We start from the raw sequence: 21291 nt of genomic DNA, 5'->3' as shown, positions 1-21291 counted from the left end.
TTTATCCTTTGGGATTGCATATGCATAAGTTTCTTGATATTTAGGATCAGTGCTGCCCCTAGGCCTAACCATTTGGCCACTATGCCTTGCAAACTACTTCAAAAATAAAAGGGCCCTTTTCAAAATATATATTTGAGGAGGGGGGGAATAAAATATTTAGGGCAGCTCTTCAGTCATCTTTCTCCCATCAAATCCGTGTATGTCCCAGTCTGAAAATGAATTTAAAAAATGAATTTGCTCATGCTTGAGTCTAAAATAAGAGGTGAAGAGACTGAGATCCATTCCATGTCATACTATCAGATGCAGATATCGCTCCACCAGGACCAGCCCAATACATTTAGCCGTCTATATTTGAGCATTAAACACGTCCCTCGAAATTCAAAGTGCAGGAGTACATAAGGCAGAAAACCCTACCAACACCTTTCCTTCTCCTTTACAGCAAAAATACAACTGTAATAAATAAAATAATTAACAATCTGCTTCCCTTTTGTGACAGAGGGGGTGGAAATGTCTTCACCCAGTGGTAGGGCCATACCAGTACTAAAATCTAGATGTATGTGGGCTGTTTATGGCTCAGCGAACTCTACACATGTTCAGAGATATTTGTTTATATGAATCTCGGTCAACCGATCCTTCAACTGAATGCTTGTTGTTTAGTCTCACCCAATTTCTCTCAAAACCACACTCCTTCCTAGCTTGGGCCGTGCAAATATTTCTCATCTGTTGACTTGACGCTCCTATTTATTCTCTTCATTCAAACCGTTGTCTTGAAATAAAATACGGGAGTTCCCATCACCTAAATTTAAGAGTGCTTCCAGACATGGGAGTCCTATTGCAAATAGGTGTTAGACATCCTTTCCTTTTTCTTTTTAAATGATGGGGTATTTTGTGGAAAGTATAAACCTGGATTAAAGGGGAGATACAGGCATTTAGGTGCTTATGACAGGGGGGGGGGGCAGATGCTGTGAAAAGCTTGCATGCATGAATGACACCAACAATAAATACCTATCTGGAACTACTGATTAGTCAGGAAAATGGTTATCCAAACGTCAGCACCATTTATAGACGTTGACAATGCTATGTAATTTGTTAAGACCTACTTTATTACAATAAAATTTGCAACGGTTCTCTACAGAACACTCCTCTTGTCCCAAACTGTTCTTACCTGTGTCTGAAACAAAATAATATATTGTACTGGATGTGACACCTGGATGTAACCACATAGTGTGGTTTACTTGGAAACTTGTGTTGAATTAACGGCCCCAGACATTTAAAGCAGTATCGCGCCACTTTAAAGAGTCATCGCTTCTCCCAAAGACTCCTGCGAAACGTAGTCTCTTAAGGGCGCTGAAAGTTGTTAGGTGACACCTGTTCCGTTTACAGCATAGCTGTCAACCGTCCCTTATCTGGAGGGACAGTCCCTTATCCCAGCGCCGTGTCCCGCTGCTGTCCCTTATTGATGATGTCCCTTAAATTTCCCGGGTTTCAAAGGAAGCAGCTCCTCTCCCTCCCTCCTTGCCGGCCAGGGAGGAGGGAGGCTCCAACTGTGTTGCTTGGCTGCCCGGCTCGCCCCCCTCCGGCCTCCTCTCACCAGCCTCAGCCCCCGGGAGCCCCTCCCTGCCAGGACTGAGGAGCCTTGAGAGGAGAGCGAGGGCAACCATAGAGAAAGCAGTTCAGAGAGAGGAGGCGGAGGCGCGGGCAGGTGTTCCAAGGGCTAACCATAGAGGGGGAAAGCGGAGGAAGGACCGCAAGCGCTTCTCCCATAGATTTGTAGTGGTAGACTAGCATAGATGGTCTGATCCGCGGGTTTACTTCAGGCACTATTTCCCTCCCTTCCTCCTGCCCTGCCTGATGGGACTGAGAGCTGCAGATGGAGCACGAGAGAAAAGATACAGAAGTGCAGCAGCATCTTCGTAGCTTGGACTTTGTTTTGCGCGGAAAGTGGTTGCTGCTTGTAGTTATTTAATTGCAGTGTTTCATCAGCTGGTGTCTTGGGTAGCAACCTCTGGAAACGAAGGGCTAAAAGCCGGCGCTGCTCTCCAAAATTACCTGTTCCCTTTAAACTGGTTGACTAAAATCCCTTATTTTGGCTGCTGGTCCCTTATTTTCAAATCTGTAAGTTGACAGCTATGGTTTACAGAGCTAAAATTTCCAGGAGGGTTTAGCAAGCAATCCCTCTTCTCTGGAAATTGAAGCTGTGAAAGGGAATAGGAGGTCTCCTAACAACTCTCAGCGCCCTTAAAGAAACTACAGCTCTCAGGATTTTATTTTATTTTTTAAAAAATTAATTTTGCAAAATTTTAAACTAACAAATGAACATACATCATAACTGTACTTAATCCAATCTTAATAACATTGTTAAGTGACTTCCTCAAATGCCCTTGACTGAATTTCAGTATATATCATTGTAATGGTTTTCCAAAACAAAATCTCATAAAATTTACTCAGTCCTAACATCTTTGTTTCTTTTCATCTTTGCTTTAAACACAATATTCTATAACTTCACATATTTAAATCCTTAGCCTAACTATTATTATTTTTTTGCAAGTATATCTAATTAATTTATCTTAGCATATTTAAGTAAATAATATTTGAAATTCTTCCATTCTTCCTGGTGCTCCTCCTCCTTCTGGTCACGGACTCTTCCGGTCAGGTCGGCTAGCTCCGAAAAGTCCATCATCTTCATAGTTCTCAAGATTTTATGGGGAAAGCCACGACAGTTAAAGTGGTATGAGACTTCAAACATCCCATGCATTTTTGTAAACCACTTTGAGGGTTTGTTTTTTTGCAATCAAGCGGTGTATAATTTTTATGAAATAAATATAAATAAATAAGATGGGGTCTTAAGCTGCATCTGTTATCAACCAGTGCCGACAACCACAGTTCTGTTGTCATCACTGCCATCATGCCTATTTTTTATTATTATTACATTATCCATGCCTATAGTAGCTGAAGCCCAGCAAAATCATCATATATCAGACCTTAGTGAGGCTGCACATGTTGTCTGTACATGTTAAATTCCCAAAATTATGGTGGGGGGTGATGACAATTCTATAACTGTCACACAACTCATAGTTCTGCGGTTAAATAACATCTGTTGATGAAAATTTATTGTAAATGCATTTGCTGTACTGTACCCGTATTTTTCGCTCTATGAGATGCACCAGACCACAAGACGCACCTAGTTTTTGGAGGAGGAAAACAAGAAAAAATATTCTAAATCTCAGAAGCCAGGACAGCAAGAGGGATCGCTGCACAGTGAAAGCAGCAATCCCTCTTGCTATTCTGGCTTCTGGGATAGCTGCGCAGCCTGCATTCGCTCCATAAGACGCGCACACATTTCCCCTTACTTTTTAGGAGGGAAAAAGTGAGTCTTATAGAGCAAAAAATACAGTAAATTCTCTTGGACCCAGAGAAAATTACTGAGTAGGATTGCGTAGTTAGGGTAAGAAGCTGACGTGCAGTTCTGTGTTTTCCCAGAATGTCTGGAAAAGGCATAACTGCCATCATTCTGCGTCTGTTGGCACGTGGTGCCTTGCCTTGAGCCTACACTGATGATTTGATCAATTAGTTAATTAATTACCGGTATTTCCCCTTCTGAACTTCCTCGCTAAAAAAACCCCCTTACGGTTGCATGCAAATTAAATGGATCTCATTCTGCTTCTTCCAAGCACACTGCTGGAAGCTGCGGTGAAAATTTGAAGGTAACGGCGAGTTTGGGTTTGTTGTTGTTGTTTAGTCGTTTAGTTGTGTCCGACTCTTTGTGATCCCATGGACCAGAGCACGCCAGGCACTCCTGTCTTCCACTGCCCTTAGGCAAGTGCTTTCTTCAGCCTTGCACACACAACCCATAACGCATGGGTCAGCAAACTTACCGCGCCTCGGCTGTCTGCAACGCCGATTGTGCGGAGGGCGGGGGAGCGTGTGCCCATATGCGTGCGCACGCACTACGTCCGGCGCACTTCCAGGTCAGAGGAGCACCAGAAATAGCTTATGTGCATGGGCCTCCTCCAACCCAGATGTGCACCGGAAATAACGCATGCGCATGCGCAAATAACGCATGTGCAAATAACGCTTGCGCATGTGCCCAAGCTATTTCCAGTGCTCTCCTGACCCAGATTTGGGCAGCCGTGCAGTGCAGTGCAGCGCCGGTAAGAGTGGGCGGCGGTGCCCAAGAAAGATGTTAAATTATTTTTGTATGCCACAACGGCTTGCTAAAAATTGCCGAATGGCTTGCCGAATGTTACTTGCTAAAAATTGGAAAACACAAGAACTACCAACAGTGGAAGATTGGCAGATGAAGATGATGGACTTTTCGGAGCTAACTGACCTGACTGGAAGAATCCGCGACCAGAAGAGGATTGGAGGAAATTTAAGGACTATTTGAATAAATATTGTAATATAAAAAATTAGAAAGTACTTGAAAGAAACAAATAAACCTAGGATTAAACTAAGTTATAATTAAATAAATGGGATTTAGAATGTTAAGAAAAGTGAATAAGATGGACTATAACTGGAAATTGTTTTAGTTTAATAATGATATTGGAAAGCTGTTACTTTTAATTACAAGGAAACTCAGAAGGGAGAGATTTGAGGAAGTCAACCAAGATGTTTCAAAGGTTGGATTTGTGAAGAATTAACTGTTGTTTTGTTTTTGTTTTTCTGTTTTCGTCTATCATTTTGCTTTGTGGTTTGTGTTATTGTGGAAAATCTAATAAAAAATCTGTTTTTTTAAAAAGAGTGGGCGGCGGTTGCTGCGGGCCGGATAAACAAGTACCTCAGGCCTTATCCAGCCTGCAGGCCTTAGTTTGGGGACTAGGTTTGGGGACTGCCATAATGCATCGATTTATTTATTTTTAATCCAAAGCATTTCTGTACTCCCATATCATAAAATACCAGGGCAATGTACAGCTACAAATAAAACACCGTTTAAAAAGAATCCAAATAATCATTAAAGTGGCTGGTTTAAACAATTGGTTTAAACAACTGCAAAGACCTGATGGTGTAAAAAGATTCTCAAGAGCTGTCCTAAGGTCCCCTTCTGTGGAATTCTCTCCCCAGGGAGAGAATTATACACCTTCAGGCGCCAGGCAAAAATGTTCCTTTTTAACTAGGTATTTGGTTGATCTGATTGACATCCAATGCCCTTTTTAAAATATGTTTCTTTTTTCTTTGGAGGGGGATGTTATTGGGTTGTTATTTTTATTTTCATTATATATTTTGTGGTTTTTATGTTGATCTTTTCTGTGAACTGCCCTGAGACCTCCTGGTAAAGGATGGGATATAAATTCAGTAAAAAAATATACATAAATACATACATAAAAGCAATATGAATACTTTGCTCCCACCCAAAGGGCAAGGATGAGGTATTTTTTAGTGATTGCACGACAAGCAGGTGTGATAAAGCCTCACCTGTTGGATTTCTTTCCACCACACAACTTAAAGACAAAACGAGCCTTGCATGGAAACAAAGGGAGAAAGGATTAATTAGTTGATCAACGAATTTTAATTTATGACTGTGGCTGCTGAACTTGAGTGTAATTCCAGGGAAAAAGGGAAAAGGTGGATCTAGACGGATCCTCATGAATTTATATGATTTTTTCATTCAAACTAAATAAAACCACCATGATACTGTAGACCATGTCTTACTCTGTAGACAACATCAAAAAAATCATGCATCCACTGTTTTGTGGGGCCGCAGGGGCACAAAAACATGGTTAAAAAACACGGATCCTCATGGATCCTCATGATTTTTGCAATAGATCAGCCCAAAGTCACCATCAGATCAAACATCATGGCCATGGGCACAGCATGTAACACAAAAATCACGGATCCACAGCTTCCTGGCGACACTGGGGCCCAAAATGTGTAGATCTGCCTTTAACCCAGACCCTAATTCCAGGTAAATTCAGCCAAGAATACAAAATTTGAGAATATGGCGCAGTAGTGCATTGTAATCTTGTAAGCTTCCTCCTGCTCAAATGGACATGTTGCTTTTCTAAGCTTTTTGAGTCGATTCCTAAACGTTACACTTGCAAATTCTTAAATTGGCAATCAAAAGAGCAAAAAACCCATCCAGGGGGCACCCGGATTTGAACCAGGGACCTCTTGATCTGCAGTCAAATGCTCTACCACTGAGCTATACCCCCTCTTCCGGCAATATGCTGGACTTCAACGTAAGGAAACCAAACTCGAAAATCGTGTCTTTCTTTCCAAAAGGGATTAACGGAGATTTATCTGAGAAACGCCCTCTAATGACAGAGCGTGCAAAGCACCATTGCACCAAACGTCAAAGAATTGCTGCTAAACGTTAATTCGGTTACAACAAAAGCTGGTTACGGTCCCCAAATTTAGACAATTAGTGACTCATTGGGGAGCAACTGATTTTCAATTTAAGATACTTTTTTTATTAAAAAAAAAAGGTGAAAGCTTTATTTATGTTTAACAATTGCCGGTTTGTTAGCAGCGTTTTATATAGGCTATGAATTGTTCCACTGGTGATTTGCTGGTTATATTTTATGATCAATGTACTTGTGATGCACTATTATAGTGTTGTTTGTTTCTAGCCGCCTTGGGATGCGTTGGAATGAAAACGGCATAGAAATGATTTATATATTTAAAAAATTAATTTATATATAAAATATAAATTTATAAATTTATATAAAAATCAATTTATATATAAAATATAAATCAAAGGCTTTAAGACGGGCTCCCACTGAAAAGTCTTTAGTCCCCAGTCCCAGATATAAGTGAGCTGCTTTCAAGTTGCGATCAGTACGGGGTAGAGCGGGAGAGTCTTAATCTCTGGGTCCTGGGTTCGAATCCCGCCTCGGGCAAAATAGTCTTGCATTGCAGGGGGTTGGACTAGATGACCCCTGCGCCGGGTCACTTGCCACATTATGATCCGGATGCTCAGAGAGACGATCAGCTGCTTTCATTCATTCATATTGAAGGAAGGTGAGGACAGGTGACCTCACCTATCGAGGGCAAAGCCTCATAAGGCTACAATATGTTGTCCCAAAGTCTCGGGACAGCGTGGAATTAGGCAGCTCCAGAACATTTGGGGGTGAACCGCAGTTCCTCGGCGATGATGGAAAGTCACTCTGCACATGCTCGCGGGTGGCGGCGGCTTGCAAAACGACTAACAGCACTTATTATAATTTATGAAACCGCAAGAGTAGTCGATTTGTAGGGTCGATCATCTAGCCCGACAACCGCCCTGGGTCTACAATCCATCCATCCATCCATCCATCCATCCATCCATCCATCAATCCACCAATCCATCCATCCATCCATCCATCCATCAAAACATCATTCCATTTCAGTTCAAGCCCTTTTTTTAAAGGCTGCACGGTTCTGTTCGGTTACACGCGAGCAGCGCCCACTGAAGTCAGCGGTGCGTCCGCTTGCTTCCAAGTAAACCACGCGGAGAAACAGGATAGGGTTTTGCAGGGGAAGAGCGGCTGCAGTTAAAGGCGCGGGTCCCTAGGTGGCGCTGCGGCCGGCGCTTTTGGATTTCCGCCTCCTCCGTCACGTGAGAGGGGCGCCGCCTCACGTGACGCGGGCGCCTCCCGAGGAAAAACTACTAACTCTCCCGGCAGGCCTTGCGCTTCCTTTTCATTTTTTTCCGGCGGCCGCGCAAGATGTCCAAGCGAGGTGAGGCCTAGCTTGCTGAGCCAGGGCTGCGGGTGGCGCGGAATCCGTCTCCATCCCGGCGCTTCGGCGGGGATAAGGAGACGCCTGGTGGCGGGTTGCGCGCGTGGGGACCTTGGCTGCCACGGGGGCTGGGTATTTCCGCGTGGAATACCGTGGGGTGCGGGGGAAGGGGACCCTGGAATTCCAGGGGCAGCGTTGGGTCGGGTGGGAGAGAGGTGTTGCTTAAGGGCCCCGCTGGCATCCTCAGCGAACACGCGTTCAGGGGCTTGAGCCGCATTCTGACGTGCTGTTAAGGAGAGGGTGCCGAGACGTGTTCGCGCCCGTGAAGCTGTACAGAGTTAGCGAGCAAATACACACGTCCCTGCTGGGGGAGAATTAAGAAAAACGGGTTATGGGGTAGCAGAGAAAGGACATGCGCTCAAAATACGTGTACTTGGCCTTAGGCCTAAGGGGAAGACTTGGGCAGGATTCGCAACTTCTAGAACGCTTTTAGTATGTGGGGTGCTATATCCTCTTCCCAGAATAAGGCCGCCTGGTCTTCTCCCCTGCTCTGGGTTTTCCTGTGATGATGATGATGATGATAATAATGATGATAATAATAATACAGTAATGATGATGATGATAATAATAATAATAATAATAATAATAATTAATAATTTGTTATTTGTTCCCCAGCCACTCTGGGCGGCTTCCACAAAGACCAAAAATACACTAAGATGTCACACGTTAAAAACCTCCCTGATCTTAAGCATGTATAGTTGTTGTTTTTTAATGCTTAAATTTAAAAATCCAGCTTCTGTTGTGCTAGCCATCCAAAACATCATCAGACACTTAATATAGAATAAAACCACATCCAAATCTAACAGAAACCTGCGATTTAAGGGCAGATAAAATAGAGGAGAGTCTCGTGTGAACTGTGTAAATCAGATCTACAATTAATGGCTTTTTTATCTAAATTATTTGCCCTGATCTTCCTAGTTGCAAGAGCAACTTTATAAGTTGTAAAGTTGACAGCATCACTTAGCAGCCATTTCACCCTCTCTGTCGTAAGTTAAAACAATAGTTTTTTATTAAAAAGTAATTCTTCCCCTGTTTACTGCTATCTCCAGTCCCCTTCCTTTGTTTTCCCTTCTGTGGGATTTCAGATTGTAAGCTCCCAAAGGCCTATATTTTGTAAGGAACCAGGCAGTTGTGGGTTCAAACTGCTAATTGGGTGGAAGATTCCTGCATTGGCGGACTTTTATGACCCTCAGGATCCTTTCCAGCGCTACAATTCTGTGTCAATTGTTGGTGCTGTTAATATATATAATTAAAGAAAGAAAGAAGAGGCATGTAGTACCGTCATGTTTATCACCCAGGAGCTGTAAGCCTTAATCTTGCTTCTTGCATGTTAAAATACATAGTAGTTGGGCCTCACCAGAGTTTCTGGATCAGGTATGGAAACTTGTGACCCTTGGAACATTATTGGACTCTGGGGATCATCTTCAGCCAGTGTGGCAAATTAATAATAATAATAATAATTTATTATTTATACCCCGCCCATCTGGCTGAGTTTCCCCAGCCACTCTGGGCGGCTCCCAATCAGTGTTAAAAACAGTACAGCATTACATATTAAAAACTTCCCTGAACAGCGCTGCCTTAAGATGTCTTCTGAACGTCAGGTAATTCTTTATCTCTTTGACATTGCCAGGAGTGACAGAGATTATATCACACAAAATCTGGAGAACACCGGTTCCCCATACCTGGTGAACAGGGTGGGCGGTGTGCTGTATGTAGTAGGTTTTCTTTTATTTCTTTCGTTTTGAAGAGCTGAGAGTTTTCATCTATTAAAATTGAATATCAAGTTTTAAGTAGCCATACATAAAACTGCTTAGTTTTGTGCATCACTCTTTAAAACTCGTCGTTTACTTCATCTTAATAGATCGGTACAGCTTATTGGAGCTGAACAAGATAGCGGTTGGTAATGGCAGTGGTGAAAGAGTGGTTTTGCGTAGAAAAGGGGCTTGAGTGTGCAGAAAACCCTTCACTGTTTTGGGAGAAGCGAAACAAACCTTAAAAAGTGGTAGACATTGTGTGGGTCTTGGGCTAACTGTATGTCTTTCATCCCTGTCTCCATAACAGGACGTGGTGGTTCGTCTGGTGCGAAATTTCGCATCTCCCTTGGTCTCCCTGTGGGAGCTGTTATAAACTGTGCAGACAACACTGGTATGTTGTAGTTGAAAAAATAATAATGTAGTACACCCCACTTGTTCTTCTTTAAGCTGTATTACGAGAAAAGCTGAGGTGCTGAAGTTTTGTTTCTTGTTTTAGAACTTTGCAGGAAAGCCAGCAGTCTTGAGATTCTTGGGAGCTGCTGCCAGTCATTGTAGACAAATACTGAGTTAGATGAGCCAGTGATTCAGTTTCTTCACCCTGGAAAGGAGAGGTCCAACTGCTAGCATCAGCCAACCTAAGCACTAGCTTACCTTCAAATTTTGGGTTGCAAGCATCAGGGCAGAAGGGGGTGGAGGCAGTTGGAAGAAGCTTCCCTAAGGTGCATTGATCAGCATGCAACTTACTATTCTTCTTATCTGAAGAAGTGTGCATGCACACGAAAGCTTATACCAAGAACAAACTTAATTGGTCTCTAAGGTGCAACTGGGCAATTTTTTATATACTGTATTTTTCGCTCCATAAGACACACCTAGTTTTTAGAGGAGGAAAGGGGGAAAGCCCCGTTTTTTTGAGGATCAGCTCAAAGTTGCACAGCTTCTTTTGCAATGGGGAAAAGCCCCGGTTTTTTGAGGATTAGCTCAAAGTTGTTGAGCTTACTTTGCAAAGGGAAAAAATCCCGTTTTTATGGGGTTCAACTCACAGTCCTGCAGCTTTTTTAGGAAAGGAAAGGGAGCCGTTTCTACGGTTTCCAGACTGATAATCTAATCAGCCAATCACATGTCAATGGGGAAACAAACGGCCTCCGTCTGCAGAACATTCAACAATGGAGGCCTGGGCAAGAGGCAGGGGCCGGAAACATATTCGCTCCATAAGACACACAGACATCTCCCCTTTTTAGCAAAAAATACGGATGCGGTATATTTCGACTACATCAGACCAACACAGCTACCTACCTAAATCTATTCTTCTTAGGTTGGTGTAGATGTTGGCTGGCTTTTTGTTCAGTCAGAATGGTGGCATATCATGGCGTGGGTTCCACGAAGGGTGATGTGTGGATTCTAGATCCTAGCTGGGGAGAGAGAGGGGTAAAAGTGAATTCCTTTGCCTTGATCTCTTTCCATTCTGAATTTGTGAGAAGGAGCGGCCTTTATTCAGTTCTGACTCTAAACAGCAGTGCTCATCGAAAATGTAACTGGGCAGAAGCAGCAGGTTTTCCCTTCTGAAAAGCACTTGTTGGGTCTGCTTTCCCGTGGCCCAGGGAGTTGTCGTAGAAGGGTACAGCAATAGCACAACTTTTGGGTGAGGTGACGGCTTGTGCTGCTTTGCTTCAATCAGTTGTGTCACATATACTTGAAGAGAAAGTCTCTTTGACCTTTGCTCCGGGGTGAATAGAATGATGATGATTCTGTTTCCTTTGCAGGGGCCAAAAATCTATACATCATCTCTGTGAAAGGGATTAAGGGGCGCCTGAATAGGCTGCCAGCTGCTGGCGTGGGAGACATGGTAATGGCTACTGTCAAGAAAGGCAAACCAGAGCTCAGGAAGAAAGGTGAGTGGTGGAGGAAGCTGGATTCATGGATTTGAAGCCCCCTTACTGCGTTAATTGCATTGGGACTACGAGTAATGAGAAAATAGCTGATCATAAGGGAGAGCAGTGTTGTGACCTTAATTGTGTTGATGAGAGATGGAATGCAGTCATTTTAAAATCATGGAAAATATTTGACCTAAATTATGTGCTCATTCGTATGTTTCTAGGATGCGCATAAATTGGCTATTATTCACAATTAAGCAGATTTGTTTCCAGCTAAGTAGATCCTTCGGGACGCAGGTGGCGCTGTGGGTTAAAGCATCAGCGCCTAGGACTTGCCGATCGAAAGGTCGGCGGTTCGAATCCCTGCGGCGGGGTGCGCTCCCGCTGCTCGGTCCCAGCGCCTGCCAACCTAGCAGTTCGAAAGCACCTCCGGGTGCAAGTAGATAAATAGGGACCGCTTACCAGCGGGAAGGTAAACGGCGTTTCCGTGTGCGGCTCTGGCTCGACAGAGCAGCGATGTCACGCTGGCCACGTGACCCGGAAGTGTCTCCGGACAGCGCTGGCCCCTGGCCTCTTGAGTGAGATGGGCGCACAACCCCAGAGTCTGTCAAGACTGGCCCGTACGGGCAGGGGTACCTTTACCTTTAAGTAGATCCTTCAATACTGTCTAGGAGCATAATCTGTGGTCATGCAATGTACAATTATATATATATATATTGTGTGTGTGTTAGTCTCCCAAAGGGCAGGTGGATCCTCATGTTATTGTTGGATGCTATGCCCAGAGCCAAATGTATGCTACACTCAAAAAAACAATAATATGCTGGGCATTGATGTCCTGTCCATTAGAAATTCTGCTTCAGAGCCAAGGCTAGATCCACCGAAACCTATGTACATCTTATTTTCATTGAATTAAATGGTAGGCTTAAGCCTATATAATCCATACACATACACTATCAACTATAGAACCCTAAGGAAATTGATGTTTAGGAGGGTGCATATTACCTTTGAGTTTAAGCCCAAGGGTTGTGGTGTACCTGTGCTGCGTATTCTTTATTCGGCAGCTTGTACTGAATTGCTCTTCCTTTCTGCAGTGCATCCGGCAGTTGTGATTCGTCAACGGAAATCCTATAGGAGAAAAGACGGGGTGTTTTTGTACTTTGAAGACAATGCGGGGGTCATAGTAAACAACAAAGGGGAAATGAAAGGTATGGTTGCTGACTTGGGAGTAGGAAGCAAAAAGAGTCCCATCCCATCCCCCCTGCAAAAGTCACAGTAGGCTTGCAACTTGCATGGGGCAGGGGTTGCGTTCTGGGGGGTTGCACATGAAGCTGATATTGCATATAATCAGAACAAGCCCAGAACTGCCCCTATGTGACAATCCCTACATTTCTGAAGCCAGTGGGCCTCTTCCACCCCTGCCAGAAGACTTGCTTAGCTGTCTCTGGAAGGCCCAGAGCCTGGGCAAAACCTGGCAAAACCAAAATCCCATGGCCTAGTAAGCAAGGCGGAGGAACTGCTTAAAAGCTCTTTCTGCACGGAGAAAACCCAGCATGGAAAGAGCTTTTAAGCTCTCCCCCTTGCGTGCGTTTAATTTGTGCGATTGTAGCTGGCCAGCCGTAAAGTTGCAATCGCGCAAGTAAAAAGAGTGCAAATTGCGAGTCGACTATATTGTGAATTGATTGCTTCAGGTTTGGCTTTGCAGCTGAAGCTGCCATTCCTGTGTGTTAATGACTTCTTCCCAAGACGTAATTTATTAAATACAAATTCAGTAAATATGTTTCATAGGAATTCCTTTGCCAGTGTTTAATAGTTTTTTTTTTTACAATTTTTGCCCCCTCCAGGCTCTGCTATCACAGGCCCCGTAGCCAAGGAATGTGCAGATCTGTGGCCCAGGATCGCCTCCAACGCTGGCAGCATTGCATAAACCTGTCTTGTAAAAGTCCAATAAAAAAAGTGGTTGTACCAAACTCGTTGACTTGTAGCAACTTCACAATTTGTGTAAGGTGTTTGAGTGAGTGTCCTGAAGACAGCAGAAAAGCTTGGGTCAGTCACTCTTCCAGCCCAATCTTATCTCATAGGGTTGGTGGGATAAAATGGGGTGCCCCTATGTGTGCCTTGTGTCCCCTGGTGTAAATGCAATAAATAGTCTGAAAGCTTCACAAGGACAGCTTCTCAACTGTTGGCCTTTCACTTGTCCAGTAACGGGGGTAATCCCTCTTGTTTAAACTTTCCTGCTATGTGTTCCCAGTTCAGTGAAATTATGCTTTCATGCAACTTTCCTGCAATTCATCTGTCTGCCAGAAAACACTAGTATTTGGGCTTGTGTCCTAGACCTTAGGGCCTTAATATCAGTCTTCTGAGACTCGGGAACTGCTTTCAGCAACAAGTGTGCAGGAAGGTTAGCTCATCTGTAAGTCATCCTGTGATCCAGTTACGGGTATGTGGAACCAGTTGAATAAGCATACTCTACGGTGATTTCCTATCTTGTGCAAGTGTCAGTTCTGGTTGGCCTTTGGCATTACACTAGTCTGTATCGTGCCCAGTGTTCTTCTGCATCTTGTCTGTGATCTTTTGGAACATCTTTCTGTACTATTTATTACTGTTTAAAAAGTTGAGAACCTAACCATTTGTGTTAATTATGCAGTTATACCTGTATCAGTTCCTGAGCAAGGGTAGTAAAATTAAAATATTTTGAACTTTGAAGTTCCAGAGGTGTTGCCGAAAGTATTTCAAGTTAAACTTTTAATCCGTACGGGATAGAGACTTTGGTTGGTTTTTTCTATGCTTGTACTGTCCTATTTTAACTGGGCAAAAATAAAAGAGTTAAAATAATTTTAAGCCATAAAATAATGACAAACCGCTAGATCAGTCTTTCTCAAACTCAGCCCTCCGGGTGTTTTGAGACTACAATTCCCATCATCCCTGACCACTGGTCCTGCTTGCTAGGGATTTATGAGAGTTGTAGGCCAAAAACATCTGGAAGGCCGAGTCTGTGGAAGCCTGCGCTAGATAATCCTGTAGTGATTATTTAGTGGGATGTGTACTTTTTAATGTACTCCTTAACACCCTGTTGGGAGTAGGTCCTTCGCCATAAGAATTTTCTTCAGTACAGCCACGGGAGAATATCAGAATTCTTTACTTTTATTTCTGTATGTCGGGGATCGCCAAACCTGTTGAACTACAGAGCACATTTAGGAATTTAAAGAACTGCTGGGCATCGCAAAATACCAGTTTCATAAGAATAGCACAATGATCAGCCTCCCACCAACAGGCTAATAATAATAATTTATTATTTGTACCCCACCCATCTGGCTTGGTTTCATCATCATCTTTTTTATTTGTATACCGTCTTTCTAGCTTACAATGCTCAAGGCAGTTTACAAGCTGAAGAAACAAAAAATGTACAACTTGCAACAATCTAATGCAATACAAAAATGTGATAATAAAACAAAACTTTAAAATTAGCAACCTGCATCAAAAAGTAACATTCAACAATTATTAGAATAGTACAAAATAATATCAACATATAAAAATTAAACAATACACTCAACAGTTACAATAAATAATTTCTAAACTATAATCAATAAAACACCAAGCCACAGTACATAAAATAATACAATACAAATTAAGAAGCAGAAACTAAAGGGTGGAGCAAGGCAGGTGGAATGAGGCCTTGCCTGATGGAGTCTCTTCCCTCAGTTCTTTCCCTGGGTGGTTTCCAACAGAGATTAAAAGTACATTAAAGCATGGTACATGACCCCAGTCAAGCTTGCAAAAATTTATCATTTGCCCAATAATAAATGTTGGAAATGTAGAGAAACTGAAAGTCCATTCTTTCACCTTTGGTGGACATGCCCAAGGATTAAGGCTTTCTGGGAGCTGATCTATAATGAACTGAAGAAGGTACTTAAGTACACTTTCCCTAAGAAACCAGAGGCCTTTCTCCTGGGCATAGTCGGCCAATTGGTGCCAAAGAAAGATAGAACTTTCTTTATGTACGCTACAGCAGCAGCAAGAACACTCGTCACAAAGCATTGGAAGACACAAGATCTACTCACTCTGGAAGAATGGCAGATGGAAGTAATGGACTATATGGAAATGGCGGAAATGACTGGCAGAATCCGAGATCAGGGAGAAGAGTTGGTGGAAGAAGATTGGAGGAAATTTAAAATTTATTTACAGAAACATTGTAAAATTTTTTGAACGTTGATGACATTGAAATGCACTGAAGGGGTTCTAGCAACAAGGCAAAAAAAAAAGATTGGATTGATAACAGATTAATTGGATATGAATTTGCTGAACAATTCTCAAAAAGGGATACAAAAAAGGGAGGTGTGAGGAAGTCAGGAAAATAGGTGAATCAAAGATGAGAACTTAAAAAGAGGGATTTTTGTTTTTTCTTTTTGTGTATTTTTTGTGTTTTTGTGTTTTTTCTTTTTCTGTATGTTGTTATTCTTAAAACTTAATAAAATATTATATTAAAAAAAAATACATTAAAACATACATCACCAAACTATTAGACTAGCAGATAGCACCCACAAGGAAAAAGCCTATTTTAGGGGAAATATATGAAATTTGAAGGGACAGGGGACCTTGGGAGTTGCCAAATGAGGTATCTGAGGGCATCATGTCCACGAGTGCCATGTTGAACTCCAACACAAATACGGCAGGGTGAATTGCTGAACTCAGAATGTGATGTCTAGTCTACATCTGAGTTCTCCCAAGTATGTATGTGATGTCCTTATATATATGTACCTTGCTGTGCATACATATGGCTCCTAGCTGAAGAAAGAAGCAGCTAAGAAATCGAGCAGAAAAGAATATTTTTTTCACGGCATAGAAATATTACTCGAGATCTTTAGCGTTTTTGTTTAAAAAAAATTATTACATATTCTATTCGAGAAATTCCAACTCTCATGGCCCATTTTTGAGGGTAGGTTCATTCATGAAATAAGAGGATTTAAAACAAGACATTTATGTACATTGCGTCAGTGCATCTGGCTGCTGGTGGTTTGAGTTCACCCAGGGAAGGCTTGGGGCAGAATTTCTGAATTGCAGAGGGTTCGATTAGATGACCCTCTTGGTCCCTTCCAACTATTTTCTGTTCCACTGGAAAGCATTATCCCCCACCCCCACCCCTAATGGATCAAGACATACCATGCCTGAGATGAGTCATCTCGAGCCTAACAACCTGTTGGCAACCTCTTGGTTGTTAGGGGGCAATTGTCTATGCTGATAGCATCACAGTGACACTGATTGTGTGGTCAGGAAATAGTGAAAGTTGCTGGGGAGGCGACAGGGAAAGTGGTACAGCTGGAATAGCGACCAGTGGCTTTTTCTCTTGCCTCGGACAAAACATGACGTGTGTCACACGAAGATGCCTACAAAGGCAAAAGGAATTCATCCTGGATGGTGTGGCCGTCGACACTATAGCAAGCAGCTACGCCAACCTCTTACCCAGGTTGTGGTCTGCCTTGCCTCCATATAATGCTCAGCTGGACATCCACGCGGCCAGCTACTTCTCATCCCCAGTGGTCAAATCTGTGCTGAAAAGGACAGAACAGGTAAGTGCATCTAAAGGATAAGAAAACCAACTCGGCTGACAATCACACAGGTACTGCAGGATCGACTGACTATTCTGCAGGATAATTTCTGCTCCTAGCTTGTGGTCCACAAACTACCCACTTGGAGCTTTCCGGGCAGGCCAGCTCCTCCATCCCATAATAGTTTGCTGCCATGCTTTCCTTGGCTGTGCAATGTGTCTGCTTCTGCAATGCTAGGGTGAGTCGCCATGTGCTGCAATTTACCATATTTTTTGCTCTATAAATCTCACTTTTTCCCTCCTAAAAAGTAAGGGGAAATGTGTGTGTGCGTCTTATGGAGCGAATGCAGGCTGCACAGCTATCCCAGAAGCCAGAAGAGCAAGATGGATTGCTGGTTTCACTGCGCAGCGATCCCTCTTGCTGTTCTGGCTTCTGACATTCACAATATTTTTTTTCTTGTTTTCCTCCTCCAAAAACTAGGTGCGTCTTATAGAGCGAAAAATATGGTGATTCATATAATTGCTTAGCACAGCTCAGTAATACCTCTTACTGGTATGTTAGAGCTTTGCCCGAGAATGCAAGGCATAGTGCATCTTTTTGAAATTGTATAGTAATAGAATCCATTGCTCTTGGAGTGGTGTGTGGGTTTACCTGCCTTGGAAGTTGTTAATAAAAGGCTGGATCAGCATTTGAAGTGCTTAGCCATACAGAGGTTACTGTTTTGCCCATTAGGCTAGTAAAATCCATTGTTGCTTTTTCAATTATTTTAAATCTAGGTTGCTTCTAGAGGCAGAAGAATTACGCCCCTGTCAACCTAAGTGTCTAGCCAGATTCCAATCCATTCAGCACATCAAAAGTAAATGGGGAAAATATAATGAAGTCCAAATCTCCACCAGGCTCCTGAATTGTTCCCTACTTCAAAAAAATAAATAAATAGTGTCCTACTTAAAAGACCTTGGAATGTTTCCAAAAGATAGATAGGCTGTGCATCTTCTATAGGTGTTCAGAAGGAGCCTATAGCATGGCCTATGGGTGTTCAGAAGGGGTGTGTGAAGATATTGAAGATATCTTCTATATTTGGACTTCCCTTTCTTGGAATGTTTCGGCTTTTGCTGCTTGATGTCATAGCTGCCTCTATGACCTCACTGTACGCACCACATGCCCCTATGACATCAGCCCCAATTATGTTAGGAAAAGGGAAGGAACATGATGGGCAATGTGAAAAGTTGAAAGGACTCCTCCTTCCCCACTCTGCAAATTTTATCACCCCAAAATAACTTAACTAGAAGGATTTTTTAAAAAAATTAGTTCTGTACAGCCCCTAGCACATTGCTGGTACTAAAATGCTAAGCAGCATTGGTAATAATGTTTTTAATTGCTTTTGCTTGTTACAGACCCGCGGAGGTACCTCGAGGGATGGCTGGATAGTAGATTATTTTCATATCTATGGGCCAGGACAGAGGTACTTGAACAGGAGAAATTGGGCAGGGGCAGGTGAGACAAATACTACGACTTTTCTATGCCTGTGTTTTGTCGTCCCCCCCCCCTCTCTTTCTCTCTTTTCTTGGAGCTGTTCCCCCCTATTTCATTGTGGGAATCAAAGGCTTTTGAAGCTGTGTTTGATGCTGCAGAAATGACTTAATTCAGGACACATCCATGTGATACATTTAAAGCAGTATATACAGTGGTACCTCGGGTTACATACGCTTCAGGTTACAGACTCCGCTAACCCAGAAATAGTGCTTCAGGTTAAGAACTTTGCTTCAGGATGAGAACAGAAATTGTGCTCCAGCGGCGTGGCAGCAGCAGGAGGCCCCATTAGCTAAAGTGGTGCTTCAGGTTAAGAACAGTTTCAGGTTAAGAACGGACCTTTGGAACGAATTAAGTACTTAACCTGAGGTACCACTGTACCACCATAAACAAGCATGGCTTCCCCCATGGAATCATGGGAACTGTGGTTTGTTAAACTTGCTTAACCCACCCTATTTCCTTCATAGAATGACAATTCTCACAGTTCCCTGGCGATGTGGGAAAACCCTACCTAAGGTCCCTCACACTGCCAAATCCTTTACTCACTAGCAACGACGAGAGACATCCAAGAAGTCTGCAAAAGCAAAGTTCTGTTTCTTGCTCTAGCAGGAAAGATTTGTACAGTGGTATCTCGGGTTACATACGCTTCAGGTTACATAGGCTTCAGGTTACACACTCAGAAGCTAACCCAGAAATAGTGCTTCAGGTTAAGAACTTTGCTTCAGGATAAGTACAGAAATCAGGCTCTGGCGGTGCGGCGGCAGCAGGAGGCCCCATTAGCTAAAGTGGTGCTTCAGGTTAAGAACAGTTTCAGGTTAAGAATGGACCTCCGGAACGAATTAAGTACTTAACCCGAGGTACCACTGTACTGAGGATGCTAGACAGACGATAACTTAGACATTTTATTAATGACTTGGGTGGATGCAAGAAGGAGTGTTATAAGAATTCTAAGGTCTCAAATATAGTATAAATGTTCATAAATGTACAAGGCAAACACATACATAAGTATATAAACCACATGTCTGAAATAGGTCAGGAGAGCAATCCTGAAGCCATTTTGACCCTCCCAAATTGACCTCAAATATTTATCTGCTAGGAGGAGGGAAATGGGAAAAGCTTTCCAATTGTCTTTGGACTGTAGGGGCTTACACCCTCCTGCAAACACAGTCTGGCAAGTACAGTGGAACCTCGGTTTTCGAACGTAATCCGTTCCAGAAGACCGTCCGACGTCTGAAATGTTCAAAAACCGAGGAGCAATGGGCAGTCTGCAAAATCCACTGAGAACAAAGAAAAACACAGCGGAAGCCGTTCAACTTCCGATGCGCGTTTGAAAACGGAAGCAATTACTTCCGGGTTTTCGGCGTTCGGCTTCTGAGACGCTCAAAAACCGAGGTTTCACTGTATCTGTTAAGCTGAGGAAACTCAATTATGTGCAAGAGATTCAGGAACTAAAGTATTTACCATCACCTGGGTAGCCAGGCTACCCAGAAAATGCAAGAGTTGTTCGCGACTGGATTTAACTATCAGGGGTCCTTTAACTGTACCAACAGGACGCGGGTGGCGCTGTGGTCTAAACCACAGAGCCTAGGGCTTGCTGATTGGAAGGTTGGCGTTTCGAATCCCTGCGATGGGGTGAGCTCCCGTTGTTCGGTCCCTGCTCCTGCCAACCTAGCAGTTCGAAAGCATGTCAAAGTGCAAGTAGATAAATAGGTACCACTCCAGCGGGAAGGTGAACAGCGTTTCTGTGCATTGCTCTGGTTCGCCAGAAGTGGCTTAGTTATGCTGGCCACATGACCCGGAAGCTGTACGCCAGCTCCCTCAGCCATTAAAGTGAGATGAGTGCTGCAACCCCAGAGTCGTTCGCTACTGGACTTAACTTTCAGGGGTCCTTCACCTTTACCTTAAAGCATTATCAGGTATCCTAGCAGACAGGAGGGAAGCAATACTCTCAAATTTCTGCTGGAGATGGCCTCCTCCTGTGATGCATGTATTATGTTTTGGGGGGTGGTCTTGGGGTACAGGGTGGGCAATTTCAAAAGCCATTGTAGGGTCTTGCACACCATTGTTCAGGGTTCTCCTCTGTCCTGCGTGTGGTGACCCTGTTGCAACAGTTTATTTCCTTTTAAATGAAGATCAGGCTTACTAGCTGCTTTGCTTTCAATATACAGTGGTACCTTAGGTTAAGAACTTAATTTGTTCCATAGGTCCGTTCTTAACCTGAAACCGTTCTTAACCTGAAGCACCACTTTGGCTAATGGGGCCTCCTGCTGCCGCTGCGCCACTGCCACACGATTTCTGTTCTCAGTTCTTTACCCGAGATAATATTTCTGGGTTAGCGGAGTCTGTATCCTGAAGCGTATGTAACCTGAAGCGTATGTAACCCGAGGTACCACTGTACTCTGGTTGGCCTCTGCTTTCTTCACGACCAGGGAGGGCTCTATACAGACTCTGGAAACCCCATAAGGGAATTAGAGGAATTATCTTACAGCAGGGGTAATAAATAATTCCCCCTCTCCTCACCCCAGAGTGGCTGGGGAAATTCAGCCAGATGGGCGGGGTATAAATAATAAATAATAATTATTATTATTATTATTATTATTATTACAGGTCATTCTCCGCAGCAAGTGGCTGGCCACTATTGGCACTTGATGGACGTTAAGCCGGTGAAAGGGTACAATGGACGTTACGGCTACCGCCGCAACACCCCTGATCTCCGCACCCGTTCCTCTTGCTTTGGCGAAGTCACATGTTTCCCCATTCATTGAAGCGTAGAATATGATTTCTTCACTGCCTTCCTCTTATCACACTCTCCTTTTGTTGTCAATTATATTAATTTCTCCAAAATAATAATAAAAAAATACTTTTAATTTCTTTACA

General features: G+C 43.2%; 2 protein-coding genes across 2 annotated transcripts; both read left to right on the top strand.

Annotated features, from left to right (window-relative positions):
- The first annotated feature begins 7371 nt into the window (after positions 1 to 7371).
- RPL23 (ribosomal protein L23) lies at positions 7372 to 13308 on the top strand. Its single transcript, XM_083710395.1, has 5 exons — positions 7372 to 7656; positions 9778 to 9861; positions 11231 to 11359; positions 12433 to 12546; positions 13183 to 13308. Exons 1-5 carry the CDS (start codon positions 7644 to 7646, stop codon positions 13263 to 13265), a joined length of 423 nt encoding a protein of 140 aa, XP_083566521.1. The 5' UTR covers positions 7372 to 7643; the 3' UTR covers positions 13266 to 13308.
- Positions 13309 to 16555: 3247 nt separating this feature from the next.
- On the top strand, positions 16556 to 21291 carry SPMAP1 (sperm microtubule associated protein 1). The gene is made up of 3 exons (XM_083709985.1): positions 16556 to 16905; positions 18279 to 18378; positions 21022 to 21291. The coding sequence occupies exons 1-3, from the start codon at positions 16699 to 16701 to the stop codon at positions 21177 to 21179; spliced, it is 465 nt and encodes a 154-aa protein (XP_083566111.1). The 5' UTR covers positions 16556 to 16698; the 3' UTR covers positions 21180 to 21291.

The sequence above is a fragment of the Podarcis gaigeae genome, assembly GCF_964106915.1.
Source record: "Podarcis gaigeae genome assembly, chromosome: 13".
In the NCBI taxonomy this organism is placed as follows: domain Eukaryota; kingdom Metazoa; phylum Chordata; class Lepidosauria; order Squamata; family Lacertidae; genus Podarcis; species Podarcis gaigeae.
The sequence above is the reverse complement of the archived record's forward strand: the minus strand, read 5'-3'. Positions and strand labels throughout refer to the sequence as shown.

What these genes read in the sequence shown, in the direction of transcription:
- RPL23 (XM_083710395.1), top strand. An exon ending in ACCAGAGCTCAGGAAGAAAG is followed by an intron (nt 11,360 to 12,432) that starts GTGAGTGGTGGA and finishes TCCTTTCTGCAG; the next exon opens with TGCATCCGGCAGTTGTGATT. An exon ending in CAACAAAGGGGAAATGAAAG is followed by an intron (nt 12,547 to 13,182) that starts GTATGGTTGCTG and finishes TGCCCCCTCCAG; the next exon opens with GCTCTGCTATCACAGGCCCC.
- SPMAP1 (XM_083709985.1), top strand. Translation starts at nt 16,699, where the DNA reads ATGACGTGTGTCACACGAAGATGCCTACAAAGGCAAAAGGAATTCATC. An exon ending in TGCTGAAAAGGACAGAACAG is followed by an intron (nt 16,906 to 18,278) that starts GTAAGTGCATCT and finishes TGCTTGTTACAG; the next exon opens with ACCCGCGGAGGTACCTCGAG. An exon ending in GAGAAATTGGGCAGGGGCAG is followed by an intron (nt 18,379 to 21,021) that starts GTGAGACAAATA and finishes TTATTATTACAG; the next exon opens with GTCATTCTCCGCAGCAAGTG.